Source organism: Strix uralensis, chromosome 10 (genome assembly GCF_047716275.1).
Source record: "Strix uralensis isolate ZFMK-TIS-50842 chromosome 10, bStrUra1, whole genome shotgun sequence".
Taxonomy (NCBI): domain Eukaryota; kingdom Metazoa; phylum Chordata; class Aves; order Strigiformes; family Strigidae; genus Strix; species Strix uralensis.
Window position 1 is genome coordinate 20,543,307 of NC_133981.1, and position 13,728 is coordinate 20,557,034.

At 57.5% G+C, this 13,728-nt stretch overlaps 2 protein-coding genes across 8 annotated transcripts in view; both read left to right on the forward strand.

Moving 5' to 3' along the window:
• Nucleotides 1-230: 230 nt before the first annotated feature.
• On the forward strand, nt 231-6,302 carry CDHR4 (cadherin related family member 4). Its single transcript, XM_074878718.1, has 20 exons — nt 231-288; nt 613-633; nt 791-987; nt 1,059-1,221; nt 1,304-1,389; nt 1,518-1,613; nt 2,050-2,153; nt 2,226-2,362; nt 2,443-2,608; nt 2,693-2,843; nt 3,119-3,221; nt 3,452-3,667; nt 3,748-3,887; nt 3,969-4,113; nt 4,188-4,390; nt 4,478-4,617; nt 4,731-4,907; nt 5,771-5,912; nt 6,012-6,042; nt 6,173-6,302. Exons 1-20 carry the CDS (start codon nt 231-233, stop codon nt 6,226-6,228), a joined length of 2,532 nt encoding a protein of 843 aa, XP_074734819.1. The 3' UTR covers nt 6,229-6,302.
• Nucleotides 6,303-7,835: 1,533 nt separating this feature from the next.
• The window catches only part of IP6K1 (inositol hexakisphosphate kinase 1), a 39,155-nt gene continuing 33,262 nt past the window's right edge, over nt 7,836-13,728 (forward strand). For 4 of the 7 annotated variants that reach the window (XM_074879653.1, XM_074879652.1, XM_074879650.1 and 1 more), the window contains exons 1-3: nt 7,836-7,946; nt 8,548-8,603; nt 13,139-13,238. The gene's annotated coding sequence lies outside the window, so the exon portion shown is untranslated. Of the gene's footprint in view, nt 8,004-8,547; nt 8,604-13,138; nt 13,239-13,728 lie in introns of all 7 variants that reach the window. The other 3 variants (XM_074879651.1, XM_074879654.1, XM_074879655.1) reach the window with 3 other exon arrangements.

Sequence of the window (13,728 nt, forward strand, 5' to 3'; positions counted from 1 at the left end):
GTGCGGCGGCAAAACCCCACGGAGCATCGCTGCCCGCTTGCCCCGCGCTGGCTGGGGGATGGCGGGAGGACGGGAGCGGAGGCCACCGGAGCTGGGGGCACCGGGGCTGTGCCCTGTCCCTGCCCTGGGGCCGGGCTAGCAGTTGGGGCTGGCCAGCGTGACGCTGGGCTGGGGTGGTGCCCAGCACCCCTGGCAACGGGCTCCGGCTTGTCCCAAACAGCCAGCGAGCCATGGGCATGCACGGATGCCTCACCTTCCTCGTCCTCCTCCTCAGCCTCCATGCCTCAGGTAGGCACTTGAGGCTCACAGCGTTGAGGGTACCCTTTGCCAGACCCTGGGTGGGGGACTGAGAGGAGGGGTACAGGGAACAAGCTCCCCTCAGTTGTCCCCATGTGCGTGGAGCTGACCCCGGGATGGGCAGAGGGGCTGGCAGCTGCCTGCCTGGGTTCAGGCAAGGGAGGGGGCATCCTCAGGGCGTTATGGGGGCATCGCTGGGGCATATCCAGACACCAGTGGTGCAACCCTGGAGCATCACAGGGACATCTCTGGGGGCTCCCCAGGGCATTGCCGGGATACACCCAGCAGGTTGGGGTGACACTTGTCTCTTTGCAGGGACTTTTGTCAGAGCAGCAGGTAAGAGCAGGGTGCCCCTGGGCCCTGCTGCACCCGGGAGGGAGACCCATGCCCATGTGGATGCCTGGCTGCGGGAGCAGAGCTCCCTAAGCACGGCTGGGTGAGCTGTTGGTGGCGTTGGCCGGGTGCGAGGCTGGTCCCTGGGGTCTCCCGCCAGCCCTGCCCGACCTGCCACGTGTGGTGGCCCTGAGCGAGGACGCGGTGCCGGGCACCCGCGTGGCCGAGGTGACCGTGTCCTGCAGCAATGCGAGTGGCAGCCCCAATGTCACCCTGCACGGCATCGAGCCCGGCCACCCCTTCAACCCCATCGCCATCAGCGCCGACCCTGTGGCCGCTGCCACATTTCATGCAGAGGTGAGGCTGGGGGACAGGGAGCGGGGCAGGAGTCCACGCGTGGCCTGCTGAGTGCTGTGTCCCCATGGCAGGTGACACTGCGTGCCGGTGCGGAGCTCGATGCCCGTCAGGTGAACCAGTACACCCTGACCCTGCGGGCTGCTTGTCCCGGCGAGGACGAGGTGGAAGAGCAGCTCTTTGTCCGGGTGACGGCAGGGCCGGCGCTGCGCTGTGACACCCCCTTCGCCAGTGCAGGTAGGAGCCGGGGGGAGTGCGGGGAGGCGGGGGCCATGGGTGCTGGCTGGCACTGGGCACCCACAGCCATTCTGTGCCGCAGGGGGAGATGTGGTGCAGGTGCTGGCGGATGTGGCACCCCGGACCCCCCTGTACGCGGTGCTGCCGCAGCCGCTTGGTGGGCTGACGGTGAGTGGCGGCTGTCCCCGGGCCCACAGGCCCTGCAAGCAGGAGCAGCCTCGGGGACGGCTGAACCCCGGACATGGAGGCGGGGGGCAGGGGTTCCCACCCTCCTTCCACCACCCATCTCTCTGCAGTTCAGGCTCCAAAACCATGACACACCACTCACACTCACCCGCCGGGGCCTGGTGCTGGCGCCTGCTGGTGGCTTCGACCCCAGCAAGGACAACCAGGTGGGCACCAGCGTCCCCAGGCTGTCACAGCCTCCTCTCAGCCCGCCTGGGCTTAGCCCCTTGCTGGCACTGGCAGCAGCTCTCTGCACCCTGCTCCTCCCTTTGGGCTCCTGTCTCCCCCCAGTCCCAGGAGTGCTCCAGCCCTGTCCCTGTACCCAGCTGCATCCCCTTCTGCATCTCGAGTCCTGTCCCAGTCCTCATCCCTGTCCTATTCCCAGTCGCCATTCTGGTCTCCAGCTCATCCTCAGCTCCATCTCCATCCCTCCTCCCACCCCTGTTCCTGCTCCAAGCCCCATTCTTGTCCTTGTCTCCCTCCCCTTTCCTGTCTCTGTCCCTGTTCCTGTCCCCATCCTGTCGCTATCTCTATTACTATCCTCATCCCCGTCCCTGGTGCCACTCGGGGCTGTCCCATGGCTGCCCTGACGCTGCCCCACAGACATTCAGGCTGAAGATCGAGGTGACGGACCGCCACGGGCACAACTGCAGCGGGACCGTGAGGGTGGAGGTGCTGCCATCGCGCCGTCCCCGTGTCACCTTCCTGTGAGTGGGGCTTGGCCAGGCAGAGGGTGCTGGTGGCACCAGGCCATGCCATGCTGCCTGCCTTGCCTGCAGCGAGCCGCAGCGGGACGTGACAGTGCCAGAGAGCACCGGACCCTTGGAGGTGGTCACTCAGGTCCATGCTAGCGGTGACAACATCCGCTACGCCATCCTGGCTCCCGTGGCGCCCACACTCTTCACCATCGATGAGGGTGAGCAGGGCAGCATGGATCCCCAGGGCCACCCTGTCCCCGCGGCTGTGCCCTGTGTGAGGCCGTGCCATCTCCCGCAGTGACGGGTGAGATCCGCAGCACCCGCCGGCTGGAGGTGGCCCACACACTCCTCCTCGTCCGGGCTTACAATGCGCTGCGCCCCGCCGACCACGCCACCGCCACGCTCAACGTCACCGTGCAGGGGATGGACCGGCGGGCACCGAGCTGCATCCCAGCCATCTCTGTGTATGGTTCAGGGGGAGAGTGAGGTGTGGGGGATGCTCTGCCATGCCCAGGACAGGAGCTGAGCTGCTTGCTGCCCTGCCACAGGTCCCAGGTGCCTGAAACGGTGTCCCCTGGCAGCACCCTGGTGACACTGAGGTGCACGGACTCCTCTGGCGCTGAGGGGTCTCTGCACTATGCCCTTGAGGGGTCCCCTGCCTCCCACTCCCGCTTCCGCATGGAGGGGCCGCAGCTGCAGGTGAGCAGAACCACAGGTAGCACCCGGGTGGCTGGTAAGCCTGGACCTGGGCGAGCCCAGTGGGACATTGGGGACCCTCTGACATGTGCCATCATGCTGGGTCCCAGACCAGGGCTCCCTGGGACTCTCTGTTCCCAAGGCCTGACCACTCCCCAGCCTTGCTCCCTCCTGCTCCCCCAGCACCACAGCTTTGAGGGATACCCTGGCTTTGTGGAACACCCCAGCTTTGCAGGGCACCTTGACTCTGCCTGAACCCCCCCACCCTGTATTGGCAGGTCAATGCCACCCTGGACTACGACTCAGAGGCCGTGGCTGCTGCGGGGTTCCAGTTCACAGCCACCATCGTGGTGACGGCGGGAGGGCAGCCCCCACGAAGCAGTGAGTGCCTGTGTCCCTAGGGGGTGCAATAGGGGAGGTCACAGGGGAGGTGGGAAAAGCCCCTTCCCAACCCCAAAACCAGCAGATCACTGAGGAAACAGTGCTGTGCCAGAGACGCCTGGCCCCAGGGGTGGTGCCACCGTCCCTCAGCCTGTCCCAGGGAGAGCACGCCCAGCCCAGTGTGGGCTGCAGGGTGGTGCCAGCACGCTGAGCCACTGTGTGCCACACAGCCCACGTGCCTGTGCTCGTGACAGTGACGCCCGTCAACGAATTCACACCGGTTTGCCCCAACGGTGCTGCCTTCACCGTGCTGGAGACGGCGGCTTTCGGCAGCATCGTGGGGCGCGTGGCCGGCACCGACCGTGACTACCCACCAGACAGCCTCGAGTACAGCCTGGAGGGGGGCCCTGGCCCCTCACAGCCTTTCGCCATTGACACATGGACTGGTGAACATCTGGCCCCTTCCCCAGCCCCCACTGCACCCTGTGGCACCCACGGGTGCCCAGCAGCTCTCACCATTCCTTAGGTGAGATCCGCGTGGTGGGACCCCTCAACTCCCAGCAGCACAAGAGCTACAGGCTGACGGTGCGGCTGACAGATACCCACAACGACCTGGACCTGGCAAAGCGTCGGAGCCGCCTGTGTGACGTGGCCGTGCGCCTGCAGGTGCGAGTGCAACCCCGTCATGTGAACCGCGGTGGGTGCAAGCACCATGGGTGCCATACCACCTCCCCCTGCTCCTGGCAGGCCGTGCCGGACCAGCCGCCGGTGTGCACCCCCGAGGTGCAGGAGCTGCGGATCACAGCCGGGTCGGGTGGACGCCAGCCTGTCACCCGCCTGGCGTGCCAGGGCAGCCCTGACGGCGCTATGCTGGCATACGCCATCACTGGAGGTGAGGAGTGGCCAAGCCACAGCACAACCCAGCCCCTCACCGTGATGTGGCACTGAACAGACACTCCTGTCCAGGCAACGAGGACGGACGCTTTCGGCTGGAGGGGAACACCCTCTTCTACCTCCCCGATGACCTGGCTGAGCCCCGCACCTTCGTGCTGGTGGTGGAGGTGTGGATCAGCCCCGGTACCCCCCGCCACAGCACCGTGGTGGCACTGGTGGTGCACGTCACCCCCCAGAGCACCCTGGTGCCACCCACCACCACCACCCAGCGCACGGTGAGCAGAGCCTGCTGCCCAGGCAGTGCTCCCGGGTCTATCAGGACCCCCACCCTTGCGCACCCCCTCACCCCACCGCCTCTGTAGACACTGCAGAAGGAGCCACTGGTTGTCATGCGGACAGAGGCGGTGTGGCACCCACCGGCCTGGTTTGTGGCCGTGCTGACTGTCTCTGGCATCCTGCTGCTGGCCACCCTGGGCTGCACGGCACGGAGCCTGCTGTGCAGGTGAGCCCCATGGCATGGCATGGCATGGCATGGCATGGCATGGCATGGCATGGCATGGCATGGCACAGCAAGCAAGGCCAAGGACTCATGGCTGCCTTCTGCTCCTCCCGCAGCAACCGAGACCCTAGCAAGCTGCTCCTGGACAAGAGGTGGGTGCTGCGTGGCCGGGGCAGTTGGATCGGTGGCAACGGGCAGCCATGCATATTAGCACAGGCTCCCACAGCGTCCTCGCAGGCAGCCAGGAGATGCAGCATGTTGGGGATGTTTAATGTAGCCTGTGTTTGGCTGTGGTTCGTGGGATGCTGTGTCAGGGAGCCGTCTCTGACCCAGGGCAAGGGTGCAGCGCTGATGGGAGCCATGGGTGCAGAGACAGCGATTTGGCTGGGGGACAGGCATGTTGGTGGCCGGGCTGGGGCACAGACTCTGCAGTGGGCAGAGTGGGATGGCACAGCGCTGGCACTGCTGCCTGCCGCAGGGCTGGGACCCAGCACCAGGGCTGGGGCTGCTGCAGCTCACCAGGGGAGCCGCGACTTGACAGGGAAAGCTCCCTGGGAGGAGGTGAGCAGGCTACACACCCCTGGAGGATGAATGAGAGGTGACAGACGGTGGAGGGGAGGGCCCGAGGAGGCACTGGAGCCAGCACAGCCTGTGCTGGGCGTCTGCACGGTGAGGAGGAGATGTGCAAGCCCACAAGCAGGATAACAGCCACCTCCAGTGGCAAAACCACCCCGGGGTGATGAATGGTTGGATCCATGCATCCATGCATCCATTGGTGAGGTTGGGGACACAGTGCTTGGTGGCACTGGAGCTGTAGTGACCATGCAAGGGAGAAGACTCAGGCTCGGCCCCTCCAGGTGGCCCTGGCAGCAGGGAGGCTCTGGGCTGCAGGTTGCCCAGCAAAGCATCCTCCAAGCACAAGAACAGTGTGTGCTGGCATGTGGGGAAACAAGTGGATGTGGTGGCAGATCAGCTTGCTGCTTTCAGGCATCACTGAAAGATGGTGGTGCCTGGGGGAGCATGGCCCCTGCTGCAATCCCCTTCAGTGCCCAGGGGACACACGGGCTGGGTAAGGGGACGATCAGGTAGGTGGATGATGGGCTCAATGGGGTGTGGCTGGCAGTGCAAAGCCTGGCTGGCAACCCGCTCCTGGCAGTATCCCTCAGGGTCGAGGTTGGGAGCCCATCACTGACAGTGTGCTCTCCCCTCATACCCCCTCTTCCCTCTGCAGCTCCTGGGATGTGGTGGAGCAGAGAGGGGATGAGAAGGATCAGAGCCGCCCCCATGCTGGCAGCCCAGTAAGTGTGTGCCATGATGGTGAGGGTGTGTGCCCCGCTGGGGGTGTGGGTGCGAGCCCTGGGGCTCTCAACACCCTCTCCTGCCTCTCCTCCGCACAGGGGCAGTTTGACGGCCGTGCCCAGGACCCACGTGAGTGCCCTGTTGCGTGGCCTCAGCAGCCTTGGGCTGTGTCCCTTGGAACAGAGGGGCCTGGGGGACAGGAGAGACGGGTGCTGGGCAGCACTGGGGGAAAATGGCTGACTGCTGCTTCCCATCCCAGGCACCGGCAGGGACTATCTCTTCAACAGCGTGACTGGGGCACGGCGCTGGATCTGAGTGACTTGACTCGGTGAGAGGCTCCCTGTGACCCACAGCTCCCTGCAGACCGTGCTGGGCAGAACACTGGGTGCTGGCAGACACCTGGCGTGGCCCTCGGGCCTGGGAGGAGGAGGGGATCCTTCCTCTGTGACCAAACCCACCTCCTACAGGGTGCAGCCAGCCCCTGAGCCACCCTGGCCGTCACAGACCCAATAAATGGTGGCAGAGATTGCACCCCCTGCCGTGATTGCTGTAGGGAGTGCCTTGGCCAGGCAGTCCTGCCGGTGGCTGTCCTGCTGTGGCTGTCATTAGCGCCGTCTCCAGTTTGGGCTGTGGGTGGCCTGACCCAGAACCAGGATGGCAGTTATGGCAGCACCAGCCTCAGGCTGGGGTTGACACTGTGAAAAATGTGCCGAGGGCTTTGGCAGAGTCTGCTCCAGTCACGGCAGCATCTCCAAAGCCCCTGGATGCAACCCAGCCAGGCCAGTCCTCCGCAGAGACGTGATCTGGGGCAAGAAAACTCAATCTTGGGTAATTCTGAGAAACTTTTTCCCTGTGTCCCCCTCGAGCTCTCCCTTGCTCGAGCACTCCCAGGTGCAAATGGGTGGGACAAGCAGCCGGTCAGCAGAGGGGCCAGGTTTCTTAATTGGGAGAAAAAGTGAATTAGCATGTGCGCGGGTAAGCACAACATGCTGCAGGGGGGTTAGCAGGGCCTGGCGAACGGGGGGGAGCGCTTTGAAGGAGTCAGGCAGCCAGGGAGGTGGGAAATCGGTGACTTGAATTTCAAAGGAGCACTCCACCGGCCGTCTCCCTGGCAGCTCCCGGGGAAATGAAGCACTGGCTGATTAAGAGGAAAGAGGCTAATTGGGGCAGTAGGTGGCTAAAAAGGAGGAAGAGGAAGGCAGGAGCCAGCCGTGAAATTTCACAGTGACTCTGCCTGGGGGTCCCCTTGCCCCTGAGCCCACAGGGACTGTGGCCGTTTGGGAATTAAACCTTTGATTGTACCGGATCGGTGCACAAACACGTTCCAGTCGCTGCTCCGAGGAGCCAGCCCAGCGTGAGGAGCTGCTCGAGGCCAGGCCGCAGCGGAGGAAGCGCAGTTAAGCCCGGCTGACTCCGCAAGATGCGCCGCGCCAAGCGGGCAGCACCGCCCCGCCGCGGCCGCCCCACTCGCCCAAGGCCCCGGGGAAGCCGGATCGGCCGGGCTGAGGCGTGCGGCCGCTCTCCGAGCCCGGCCTCCGGCCTCCGGCCTCCGGCGCGGGGAGAGCGGAGAGTCCCGGCCGCGCCAGGCCGCGTCTCACCCAGGCGGCCGTGCAGGGCCCGCGGCCCGCGCCCATTGGCCGAGCGCCCCCCCGCGGGTAGCCAATGAGACGGCGCAGCCCGCGGGGAGGCGGGGTGCTGGGGGGCGTCACGTGTGCCTAACGTGCGCGGCCATCCGGAGGCAGTCCGCGCACCGAAAGGGGCGGGGAGGCTCCGCGCTTGAGTGACGGCAGTTCTGGCCTATTAACGTTTTAGTATCGCCCCGGTGGGCGGGGAGCGGCTTTGGATGGCCGCAAGAGGTGGGGGGGCGGGTTTTGGACGGCGCGGTTGCTATGACGGCCAGGCATCGGCGCTCCGCCCCCTCGGCCGCCGCCATCTTGTTGTTGATTCGAACGGCGGGGAGCGGGCGGCGGGGAACGGCGGTGCTGGGGGCTCGGTGTCGCCAGCCCCCGGCTGGGCAGGCAGGGCCGGCCCCGGTGAGCTGCAGCGAGCGAGGGCCCAGGGCAGGCTGAGGGGCGGGACGGCTGAGCCGGGTGCGCTGCCGTGAGGGGAAGGAGCGAGAACCGGGCGCGCTGCCGTGAGGGGAGGGAGGGGAGAACCGGGCGCGGCCCCGTGAAGGGAGATGGAAGAGCCCGGTGCGGTCCGATGTGTGCGGGGGGTGGAACCCGGTGCGGCCGCGCGGGGAGTGGGGGGAACACACGGCCGCGGCCGCGTGAAGAGTCGGGCTGAGGTGGGGGACCGAGCGCCGAGCCCCGGGGCGGGGGGGAGCCAGGGACGGGGCCGTGGTGGGGGCAATCTAGGCGCGATCCCGTGAGGTGGGGAACGGGGGAGCCCGGCGCGTCCTCGTGTTTGGGAGCGGGGGGGAGACCTAGGGGCTTCCCCGTGCGAGGCTCGTATGGGGCACAGCTGGGGCGGGAGGGTCGTCCCGCAGCGTGGGGAGAGCTCTGGGAGCTGGGTTCAGCAAGGGCAGCCCCGTGGGCAGCACGATGCCTGGGCAGGGCCGTGCTGCCCCCGTCGGAGGCCCTGCCCGGCAAACAGATCTAGCGTCCCCTCCCTTTGTGCCCTTCCCTTCCACAGAAGCTGCGTGCAGGAAGGAGCTCGGCAAACCACGGTGGTAACATGAAACCAACATGGTGAGGAAGCTGGTGGGATTGGGGGCCCTTTCTGCGTCCCAACGTGCTGCCACCCCTGCAGAGGGGGGGATGTGGGCAGGTTCTGCTAACGCTGGCGGCCCCAGTGGTTACCAGGAGGTGCCTGGCAGTCCCCAGAGGTGCATGTGCTCATGGGTCTGCATACCTGGACCGTAACCAACCTTCCCTGGGGTTTCCAAGGGGGACTTGGGTTAGGAGAGGTGGTACTGACTCTGTTCAGTTTTCAGCTACTCTGAATTTAAGCTGGTGCCAGGCTCCATGTCCCTCCATCTTAAAGCTCTGAATCAGCAAGGCCTTCATTTTTTGTTCCAGCAATATGCTTTAGTATGTGCTGCCTTTCTCACTTCAGCCTGTCTTGCTCTGTTTCTGCTCCATCTGCTTTTCCTCCCTTCAGGTTCACCTGCCTTAACTTGCTATTCAGAGCTTCCGAAGCTGAATTCCAAGATTGGCCTTTGCTAACGAAGCACTGAATGGTGCCAGAACAGTGTGGGCTTGGGTCTCTGCTCATTCTTAACGTAATATTCCTTAGTTGATAAGCCTGTTTGTGTAAACTTAGTTGGTAGCTTGTCTCACAAAATAATATGCTATAATGTCTTGTGCAAGTCTCTTTGTATTGAACTGTCATCTGCAGCTGATAGACTGACGTATGTGCATATGCTCAGATTTTCAATGGAGGAAATATTGTATTCTTGTTATATATCACTGAATTAAGACTTTGGTTTCCTGTTTACAGAGATTCTGTCAGGACCTTGGAAGTGTTTTAGAATTAGATATATTGCTTATTAGATGTTGTCATTGTAACCCTAAATAGGTCTATTAGGGACATCCTAATATTGTATAACAGTTCCTTATTATTGAGATTGAGAAATATCTTTCTGTGGCTGGGTTAGTTTAGCACTGACCTAAGGTAAGTGCTTTGTTTTGGAGCTGCAAGGAAAGTGGTACGTTGTGAAAAGATTAAGTGTGAACCCCGTATATAGCAGGATAACATACTGGGTTGTTGTTTCAACTGCATAAAACTCTTGTCAATGTTCTGGATTGTCCTAATGCTAATTTTTCTTCTGATAGCATTAGAGAGTGTTTGATACCTTCTGCAGCTTTTTCAGCACAACCATTTCCAGGTGCATGGATGAACAGCCTGTGCCATCCTAGTTAAAGCCTGTTAGGCAGATCTGAGTGTCCTTTTCATGGCGTTGCCTTTGTTTCCTGTCTAATAAGGACTTTTGGGAAAGCAAGGGGAAGTGATCCTTGGCTCTTTGAGGATATATGTAGATGATATGTTGATGTATTCAGGGTCATTACCATAGGAATCTCTGACCACAGTGTTGGAAAGAGTAAGATATGTGGTAGGGCCCTCTTCTGAACAGTGCATGTGACTTTTCCTAGGTTAGTTTCTACTCTGGTTATCCAGTAGGCGCCTTGTGGCAGTTTTGTGTGTTTCTTACATGGAAAAAGAGCAAGGTAACATGATTCACTCTTCAGATGAGAAGGGGGACAGTTTCTAGGATCCACTTCCAGTCACTGGGAGTTTTGGTTGTGCCACCTTCCGTGTGTAGCTTCACAGTCACTTTAAAAGTATAGACTGCAACCAACAGGAGGTTCTTGTCCTGTCACTGGTGCCAGCTGGGGTGTGTGTAGAGGTGGGAATCAGAGTTCCCTGACTTATGAACTGATCAAACTGAAGACAAACTGACTTTTTTTTTTTTTCTCCCCAGCTTTGTGGGTGTTTAAATGATTATGCTGTTGCAAGGGCAGTGGTGGGAACATGGGGCTGGTGGTGGAATGGAGTCTTATTCTTGTTCATGGTAACCTGCACTGTGATTGTGAAACAGTGCAACAATGTGTTTTTATATATTTCGTGTTATAAAAAATATAATTTTAAAATACATATTTACATCTATTTTAAAATTAAATGGAACAATAGCATCCATGCTTCTTTGATACTACTTTTCTGAATAGTGTCATTGTGTGCTTCATCAGGGTGACAGTGCTGGGCATCTCCTCCTTATAAAAATATTCTAGAAAGCAAAGATGTGCTTTGGCATCCCCTTTCGTGGTAGATTGTGTTAGTCAACTGACCTGCAAGTTATTCTGTATTGCATCGCATATAGTGAGAAGTCAAGTTTAGAATAGCAAGCACTCAAAGGTCAAAAAATGCCCAGTCTGAAGTAGTACCTGTACCCTTAATCAGCTAGTTAGCCCTCTGAACAAGCATTGTGATTTCTTCTTAATCATGCAGTTGCATGCTGTTCTCATCCCATCTGACCTGCCTAGTTTGTTTCTTCTCTCCTTCCCTCCCCCATATATGGGGCTTATTCATTTCAGGTAAAATTATCAAACTCTGAAAATGTGACCTTGTTGAGCTTGACTAGCGTGAGATGACGAGCCCTGTCCAAGCTTGGAGCTGTTTGTTGACCATCTGCTTACAGGACACAGTCTCTTTGGTTCAGTGGATCACCAAATGTTTGTAAAAAGGTTTGATCACTTGCCTTCTCAGGATTCAGTTTTCAGTTGATTTCTCTGTGTCTGAAGGTTGTCATGCATCTGGTGAGTTCTGACTGGCACCCTGGGGTATGGGGTGGCACTGTTGTGTGGTTTCCGTTGGAATAACAAAATGTAGGTGGTGAGTTTGAAGTGAACATCCACAGCCTGTGCTCTAGAGGAGGTATGTTTCTTCATCTGTGGTTGACATGCAGATACTGAAGCCATAGAAAATCTGACAGAGGCCTTGTTTGGGCCATTACTTGGGCATTGCATTGTAACCCAGGCACTTCACTTGCTGCCATCAAATTCCCCCAATTTGCCCCTCAGGAATTTGCTTGTAATGTGTTTGAGACATGTGCATCACAGTTGAGTGTTGATGCTGGGATTTACAGTCTTGGAAGTTAGTATTGACAGAAAACTGCAGCCTGATTTGTTTACTCTTACGTTTGACAGTGTCTTGGTGCTGGGCAGGGTTTAGATTTGAACTTGACTTCCAGAGTTTGTGCGTGGCAACTCAGTAGAGCTGTGGCTCTGTGCTTGCTTGTTTATATATTGTGACTTGCCTAGGAACAACTGTTTTTTCTGACTTCGCAGTCTTTGAGAAGGAATGTGTCAAGAACAAGCCTAGTAAATACAAGGGGTCCCTAGTGAGCTCTGAAATGAGTGAGCTAGAGAAAAGGAGTGAAAGACAAGAAGAAAATGCGACAGAAATCTCTGCAAGAATCATGTCAAGTATTTATATTACTTTCTGTAAACTGAAGGAACTGTTCAGATATATGGAGGAGCAGCTAGCAGTCTCCCTCTTCTATATTCCTGACGTGACAGCAATGCAGAGCAGGATGCTGGCGAGTGTTTAATCTCAGGTTTGTTGCCGCTGTCGTAGCGGGGGTGGGGGAGGAAGAGGAAGTGTTTGTGCATGGCTGCTTAGTTTCTGTTTTGCAGGCATCGCCTGTACGCAGTGCTTGTGCTGTTCTGATGTGGCAGCAGCTGTTATTTCTGGCTTTCCCAGCGTGCTGTTCGGGTAGATGTACTTTCCAATAGATGCAGTTCTCTTAATTGGTGTGTTGGGGTGCCTGTGCTTCCTATATAGTCCCCATTGGTGAGACCTACTCTGCAGATAGTACTAAGGTGCAAGTCATTTGCCTTCGTTTATTTCTGTAGGCTTGTCTATATGCATTTTAAGTAGCATTAACTGTGTATAAAAGACAATCTTCTTTAAGCTTTCTTTTATTTTGCATAACCCCTGTCAGAATGTGGTCAGTTTCATTCACAGCAAATGATTTTATCCCCTTCTCTGGGAGTAAAGGAATATGCTTTGCTATTATAGGGTGCCTCTCTAGCTGTATAACGCTATCCATGGTAGTTAACGTTGGTGCAATTGCTTCTGTTCAAAAATAACATGGGCGTAGCTGCCATAATTATATTAGTAGAAGATCTGTGTCATCCAAATCTGATAAAAGCAGTAAAAAAGGTTATGAGATGTAATGTGCCTATCCTGGTAGGATGTTACTACACGTGGTTGAGCACTCCAGTAGATAAGCTGTCTCTGATTTAGCTTTTGTAGTTAGAAAGGTTATCTCCTCCACCAGCTGTCCTGCTTATTTGCCAAACGCTAACTCCTTCATATTAGGGCCTACAGCAGAGCCTGCTCCATTGCTACAGTTTAATTTTAAATACTACGCTTCAATCTTTCTTCATTAATACCCATCAGTGTCTCATGAACCAGAGCAGATGAACAGGCATGCATCCTGTTTTGCTCCACCCGCCGGTTGGCAATCTTCAGCTGAGGCATGGAGGAGGCAGTTGGGGGCAGTGATCCCCTCTACCCCAGTGGTACAGTTGGTAAAGAGCATCTGTCAGAGCCCAGAGGAGTGAGTGAGAGCATTTGCATCCTGAAAGGAGCTTGCTGCGAATTCTGGTCCCAGACTCGAGAGAGAGCATGCTCTCAAGCACTCTGAATTGATGAGCAAGCAAAGATCTAAATAAAAGCTATTTTAGCACTTGCTAACTCGTTTCCATACAACATCTTCCAGGCTGAATTGCTTCTGGCGTCCTGCTCCCTCTTGATTGTGAGAGGTTGGCTCCATATTCCAGTGACTGTTCAACAGAGAGAGCTTGGGTGACATCTCTAAGGTAACTTTTTTCTGATTTGCCCACAGTACATATGCAGCCACCTTAAATACCATGCAAAGAGGAATAAGCTGCTTGCTTTTTTCCTCTCTCTTTGTAATTTTACCCTTCAAGTAAGTATATGTAGATATGGTTTGTGGGAGATATGCTGTCATCTTTGGAGGATGCTATAGGAACATCCAGGTAAGTACACTAGTACAGTGAAAAGCTCAGTCCTGTTTTATATTTGTTAACTTTTAATCAAATTGGTGTCAGTTCTTTGTAATAAGAACTAAGCTTCCAAGATTTGGAGGCTAACTCTCATGCTCTAGCAGTTCTGGCTGTTTAGGTGGCTGAATTATCTTATAATGATTTCAGAACTCTATCACTGCCTGTTTTTTTTGTTTTGGTTTTTTTTTTTTCTTTCTATTCTGAGGTTAGTTTGCTGAAAGATGATAGGCTGGCTTGATAGCCTTCCAGGCTGAAAGGGATTACTTCGTGCTGCTCTAAATTT

What these genes read in the sequence shown, in the direction of transcription:
- CDHR4 (XM_074878718.1), top strand. Translation starts at nt 231, where the DNA reads ATGGGCATGCACGGATGCCTCACCTTCCTCGTCCTCCTCCTCAGCCTC. An exon ending in CGTCCCCGTGTCACCTTCCT is followed by an intron (nt 2,154 to 2,225) that starts GTGAGTGGGGCT and finishes CCTTGCCTGCAG; the next exon opens with CGAGCCGCAGCGGGACGTGA. An exon ending in TGGAGGGGCCGCAGCTGCAG is followed by an intron (nt 2,844 to 3,118) that starts GTGAGCAGAACC and finishes CTGTATTGGCAG; the next exon opens with GTCAATGCCACCCTGGACTA.